A 6927-nucleotide genomic window follows, 5' to 3' on the forward strand; every position below is an offset into this window, starting at 1 on the left:
GGGGACATCTCAGTGGGTTGATATGGGTAGCCTGGGTTTGGGGACATCTCAGTGGGCTGATATGGGTAGCCTGGGCTTGGGGACATCTCAGTGGGCTGATGTGGGTAGCCTGGGCTTGGGGACATCTCAGTGACCATAGATAGGAAGGCTGGGCTTGGGGACATCTCAGTGGCCATAGATAGGTAGCCTGGGTTTGGGGACACCTCAGTGGGCTGATATGGGTAGTCTGGGCTTGGGGACACCTCAGTGGGCTGAGACCGCTGAGCCAGGGTTGGGCACTCCCCAATGGCCTGAGATGGGTAGGCTGGACTTGGGGATACCCCAAAGGCTTGAAATGGCTGGGTTAGGTTTGAGGTTACCCCAAGGGCTTGAGATGGCTGAGCTAGGCTTGAGAACTCCCCACTGTCCATAGATGACTGGGCTAGGTTTTGGGACCCCCAGTTAGCCACTGATTGGTGACCTTGGTCTGAGGACCACCTAGTCACCATAGATGACTGTGCTGGTCTTGGTGTCACTCTATTAGGCATAGAGGAGTGTGGCAGCCTTGGTGTCACCCAATTATCCATAGATGGGCAGGTTAGCCTTGGGGACACCTTACTGGATGCTACATGCTGGGATAGGCTTGGGGCCAGCCTACTGAACCCTGATGGCTGGCCAAGTTTGGGGCTACCCTACTGGCCAGTGTAGCCTGGGACACACTTGGGGCCAAGCTCTTGGCCACAAATGGTGGCTTATATGCAGTGGAGACCACAGTACCTAAAGACAGAGTCCTCCTCAGCTCTGTCTTGATGGTTGCCTGGGACATCTCAATCAGATTCACAGAGCTCTTGTCTAAGGAGAACTTGTGGATCTCAGCCTCTGAGCCCCAGTGAACACGCAAGGTCAAGCAGTTAGACACTGAGCTGTGTTGGAAAATGGGTACTTTCTCCGAGGCTGGAGTGGGCCGGTAGGGAAAGTGTAGGGTCATATATGTATAACCAGTTTCAGTCTCTTGCGTATCCTTAAACCTCTGGAGTGTCCTCATGGACCCCGGAGGAAAAAGGGACTTCACCGCAAGGTCCCCTTCTAAATTGCCTTCCCATGACTCATCTGTCTTGTTGACAGCAGGCAGGCTGGCCACAGACATGGTGGAAAGGCTGAGGGAGCTAAAGCTTTGCAGGGAGCTTTCGGAATTGCTCTCCTGACTGTAGGTCACAGAGCCCTGGGAGAAGCTCCTGGCCAGGTCACTGTCTCGATCCTGCAGCAAACCACCTACCAGCTCACCGAGGATGGACAGCTGGTGGTCGGTTGCCAGCTTCTGGGGGCAGAGCAGGGCAGACACAGAATCCTGTGTTCGATTCCTCCCCTGTCCACAGACAGACGTCTTGGGACGAACTTGAGTCAATGCACTGCCGGGGGAAGCTTGAAACAGACCACGAGTCTTGGATGCCTGAGTTTTGGTCACCATGGTGACCTGCAAGGGACTTAGGGCCCCCTTGTCTATCACCTCCCTAGTACCTGGGGATGCCTGTTTGCGATTTGGGGGCTGAGACCTCCTCCCCCGGCTCTCCTTGGAAGCCCTGGATGCCTGCTGCTGGCCTCTGGCCACTGAGGGTTGGTAGAGACCAGGATGTGCCCTGCTAACCCCTGAGGACTGACACCAAGTCAGGCCCCCACAGGTGGGGTAAGGCTGGTGAACATGGGCAGCCCTCCCACCACCCACACTGCACGGAAGCCTACCCGAGGCCACCTTGCCCTCCCCAGCCGATGGGTGAGAGGCCACCCTGCTGACCACATGTGGCTTGTGGCAGCTCGGGGCCGTGCCACAGGTCATGGAGGGCTGGTCCATGCTTGGGCCCACACCACTGGCAACGAGAGGCTGCCACAGACTCGGGGTTGGCTGCACGTGGGACGGCTTGAGCAAACTGGGACCCTCCCCACTCCCCTCATGATTAAAATCTGATGCCAACGTGCCAGGCTCTAGGGTCGGGCGTGCATTTTCCTTTTGGAACTTGGGGCTCAAATCCAGGTTTGAGGAGAAGTCCCTGCTGGGCTCCATCTTCCCAGACAGCATGGGATACAGGCCAGTGATCAGGGAGCCCTGGTAAATGCTGGTGATGACGCTACCCATCACAGAGGCTCCCACAGTGACCACAGATAAGCAGGGTGACCCCCACAAGACGGCACCATCCCCCATCTCCTCCAAGGGCGCGGCAGGTTGGCCCATGGTGAAGCATCCCCAGATCCCAACCTGGAAATCCCTGACCTTGCTGGTCTGTGGTCTCACAGGGCCCAGGGAGGGCCCCCACGCGGCCGACGGACTCCTCCTGCAGGCCACCTCCGCTGGGGCCAGCGTCTTAGTCACCCCGCTTCCTGTTGATTTCGAGGTGGCCTTGGGGAGGGTGGTTCCAGTCCTCAGGGCCACCCGACACCAAGACTGGCTCAGGAGAGTGCCCAACTCGCCCTGACACAAGGCCTGGCTCAGAGCTGCCCACTCCTCCTCTGTCAAAGCCTTGCTAAGCACCTCGGCCAATTTACCCTGCATGACCTTGGCAAGTTCTGCCCGCAGCTCGCCCTGGGACAGGGCTCGGGACAGGGTCAGGCGCAGCTCACTCCAGGACAGCGCCTTCACCAGCGCCATGCTCAGCATGCTCTGGGGCAGGGCTCTGGCGACAGTGGCACCCAGGACCTCCTTGGACAGGGCCTGGTTCAGAGCTGCCCGGACTTCTCCCTGGGAGAGGGCTTTGGCCAACAGAGTGCGGAGATCCTCCTGGGATGCCAGCACACCAGCTACTTCAGCACACAGGGAGGCCAGCAGGGAGCCTACCGTGTCCTCCTGGCAGGGCACCGCCTGGCTGGGCATTGATGGCTGGGCATGCGTGGCTCTGCTGTCTCCCCAGGACTCAACATGGCATGTGGAATGTCCGGTGGGTGCCATCAGTGGCACCAGCGTACCCTGGACCTCACAGGCTGCTGGGCATGGTCCCCCCTGAGTGGTCTTCCCCGGCACATGTCCATGGGGCTTTGGCTGAGTCCATCCGTCCTCTGGCTTGGCCCAGGGTGGGGCACTCAGGCCACCGAGGTGCTGGCAGGCCTGGTTGGACACCTTGGACCCTGTTAGGAGCACCTGGGAATGGGTGTTGCTGCTGAGATCAGCAGCCTGGTGAGCTGGGATGAGGCGCTTGGTTATGATCGGCTGCCCCCGGGACTGCGTCTTGGTCAGACAGGTGGCCAGAGGCACTTGGGATTGGACCTTCATGGCACCTGTGGCCAGATGTGCCTGGGAATGCATCTTGCTCAGACAGGTGACCAGATGGGCCAGGGATGGGGTCTTGGTCAGCTCGATGGGCAGATGTCCCTGAGATGAGGCCTTGGTCAGCGGGGTGGCCAGTGGTCTCTGGGACAGGCAAGGTGGATGTCTCTGGGATGAGGCGTTGGTCAGTGGGGCAGCCGGCTGTCCCCGGGGCAGGGTGACAGCCATGTCTACAGGCACATACAGGTGAGATGGCTTGTCCCCTTCCTCAGCAACTTTTGTCCAGGATGGAGCCCCAGCCACTTCCACTGCCACACTGGTCTTCAATGCCATGTCAGTTTTCACCGGTTTCTGGGGGCCAGTCTTGATTTTCTCAGCTTCCAAAGGAAGCTTAGCTGGAGCCCTGGGGACCCCAGTTCCCAGACGTGATTGGGCCAGGCACCTGATCTTCCCCTCAGCCAAATAGGAGGGGGATGAGGCTTTCACCGCCTCTGCAGCCTGCTTCATATTCATGGTGGCCTTGGCCTTGGATGGGTTGTCATGGATGGAGCCTCGTACCGCCACTTGGGGTGGAGCCTTGACATTTGCCACTGTTGGAGAGGCCAGACACAGGGTCTTGAGGATGGTGGCCACTGAGCGTAACTGGGCTGGGGTCTTGGTTATCATGGCTGCCAGGCGAGTCTGGCGCTTGGTCAACCCAACTGGGCTCATCTGGGAAGAAGTGTTGGACGTGGTGGCTGCCAGACACGTTTGCAGTGGGTTTTTGGCTGGGGTGGCGACCGGGTGCGTCTGGGGTGGGGTCTTTGCCATCGCAGGCCCTGGGCATACCTGGGGTGGGCTCTTCATGATAGAGGCCAGAAGGGAAACCTGAGGTTGGTGCTTTGCCGTGATGGTTGCGTGGCATGTCTGCCGTGGGGTGCCAGTTCTGGAAGCTGTGGAGTGCACCTGGATCTTGGTCATCGTGGGCATGGGGCATGTGTGAGGTGCAGTTTTGGTCATCACTGTGGGCCCCGGATACATCTGGGCTGGGGTCTTGGTTATTGTTATTTTGGGAACAGGGCTAGTCTTATGTGGGGTGGTGGTCGTCGTGGACGCTGAATATGTCTGCGGCAGGGTCATGGAGACCACCGGATATGTCTGGAGTAAGGTCTTGGTGATCACAGGCCCTGGGCATATCTGGAAAGGGGCTTTGGGGGTCTCTGCTTCCACAGGGCCCTGGGTTTGGGCTCTGGATGGTCCCATGACTGCCTTGTCGTACCTTCTGGACAATGGCGTCTCCGGAATCCCGGCTTTGTTGGTCCGGGCAGTTACACGTTTGGTTTTCACTGAGTCACCCTCTATGTGGACGAGGCAGGTGCTTCTGATGGTTCTGGTCAGCAAGCATGACTGGCATTTTGCATCCAGACTCACTGGGCAGGGAAATCTGATGGTGACCGTCTGGTGTGGCAGGAAGGCCACCCCCCGGACTCCAGCAGCATGAGGAGCCTGCACACGGGGTTCTGGGGTACCCTGAGCTGCTGGAGGCTTCAGGAGGGGGGATGACTGGGGTCTGCAGAGGACCAGATTGTCATAGGAAGGGAACTGGGTCTCCTTGTTCACCATGACGGGCGGGGACAGAAGGCAGTTCTCTTCCGGATGCTGGAAGCGCACCTGCTGCGGGGCGTGGTAAGGGATGTTCCCGTCCTCCGCCCTCACTTTCTTCACCAACAACTTGCTGGAGTGCAGGATGTGTCTCTTGTTGAAGCGCCGCCATGCCTCCTGGATGGCCTTGGCCGCCGTCATCTGGGAAATCAGCTTCTGCCGGAGCCGATAGCCCCTCCAGTTGGCTTGGATGAGTGTGGCTGCGCGGGCGTGCATCATGTCCATCTCATCTACCAGGATGTTCTTGAAGGCCTGGCTCTCGACCACAGCCCGGAGGCGTGGGATGTGGCGCGACACTGTCTTGGCTTCAGCAGGCTGTTGCGGAAGATGCTCCTCGGACTTGAGGCCCTCGTGCTGGGGCTGTGGAGGCGCTTTCTCCATTTTGTCCGGGAGACTAGGGGTGGGCGGGGGCTGGAGGATGCACTGCCCATTGGGTGACAAGTGGTTCGTGAACTGTAGCTGGGTGGCCGGCTGCATTGCCTTGATTACTGGACAGGTCAGCCCTGCCTGTGGGGGCGGCAGGGGGTGGTCAGGGTGTAGCAGGTCCTGCAGACAAGAGGTCATCCTACGGCCACTTCATCCTGGCACACAGTGCATGACACCTGAATGCCGGACCACTTAACTGCTTTTCTTTTTTCTTTCTTTTGTTTTTTGTTTGTTTTTGAGACAGAGTTTCGCTCTTGTTGCCCAGGCTGGAGTGCAATGGTGTGATCTTGGCTCACCGCAACCTCCACCTCCTGGTTTCAAGTGATTCTCCTGCCTCAGCCTCCCGAGTAGCTGGAATTACAGGTGTGTGCCACCATGCCTGGCTACTTTGCTGTATTTTTAGTGGAGACGGGGTTTCACCATGTTGGTCAGGCTGGTCTCAAACTCCTGACCTCAGGTGATCCACCTGCCTTGGCCTCCCAAAGTGCTGGGATTACAGGTGTGAGCCACCGCGCCCGGCCTGCTTTTCAAACTTTATCTTGGATGTACCCTGGGTTTAGCACTGATCACAATGTTTTGGAAATTTCCTGTTTGCCTGTGTGTGTGTATGTGTGTGCGTGTGAGTGTGCGTGTGTGTGTGCGTGCGTGTGTGCGCGTGTGTGTGCGTGTCTGTGTGTGTGTGCGCGCGTGTGTGTGTGTGTGAAAAGGATAGAGAAGTGTGGTGGGGGAGATTATTTGCCTCTCCCATTGACTGTGAATCCCAGAAGGCAGAGTCATTATTGTGTCCCATCTCAGTCATAGGGCTTGGTTCTAAGCTGTGAATGGGTAGGTATTGGGTGGGTTGGCATCTTGACCGATAAATGGTGAGGGGATTGGAAGTTGGATGGACAGATAGATACAGGACTAGATACTGAAAGGATGAATCAGTCGATGAGTGAATGGTAGATGGGTTGGAGAGACAGATGAAGGTTTGGATGAATAGGTAAATTAAGTTGATGAATAAAGTCTTAAAGGCAAATTCGCCGGCGGGGGGGTGGCTCACGTCTGTCATTCCAGCACTTTGGGAGGCCAAGGTGGGCAGATTGCTTGGGGTCAGGAGTTCGAGGCCAGCCGGGCCAACATGGTGAAACCCTGTCTCTACTAAAAATACAGAAAAGTAGGCCGGGCACAGTGGCTCACGCCTGTAATCCCAACACTTTGGGAGGTCCAGGTGAGTGGATCACAAGCTCAGGAGTTCGAGACCAGCCTGGCCAACATGGTGAAACCCTATCTCTACTAAAAATACAAAAATCAGCTCAGCATGGTGGCACGTGCCTGTAATCCCAGCTACTCAGGAGGCTGAGGGAGGAGAATTGTTTGAACCTGGTAGGTGGAGGTTGCAGTGAGCTGAGATCATGCCACCTCGCTCCAGCTTGGGTGACAGAGCAAGACTCTGTCTCAAAAAAAAAAAAGAAAACAAAAGGAGCCAGGTACGGTGGCGGGCACCTGTAGTCCCAGCTACTCGGAAGACTGAGGCAGGAGAATCGCTTGAAGCCGGGAGGAGGAGGCTGCAGTGAGCCAAGATTATGGCATTACACTCCAGCCTGGCAACAAGAGCAAGATACTCCGTCTCAAAAAAAAAAAAAAAA

At 57.4% G+C, this 6927-nt stretch overlaps 1 protein-coding gene across 1 annotated transcript in view; it reads right to left on the reverse strand.

Annotated features, from left to right (window-relative positions):
* Nucleotides 1–6927, reverse strand: part of KIAA1683 (KIAA1683 ortholog) — a 27242-nt gene that overhangs the window by 12903 nt on the left and 7412 nt on the right. Inside the window, 2 exon segments of the mRNA XM_011990253.1 lie at nt 2807–5272; nt 5274–5380. Of these exon segments, the coding sequence (XP_011845643.1) occupies nt 2807–5272; nt 5274–5380 (2573 nt within the window).

Source organism: Mandrillus leucophaeus, unplaced genomic scaffold, assembly GCF_000951045.1.
Source record: "Mandrillus leucophaeus isolate KB7577 unplaced genomic scaffold, Mleu.le_1.0 Scaffold11, whole genome shotgun sequence".
NCBI classification, from domain to species: Eukaryota; Metazoa; Chordata; class Mammalia; order Primates; family Cercopithecidae; genus Mandrillus; species Mandrillus leucophaeus.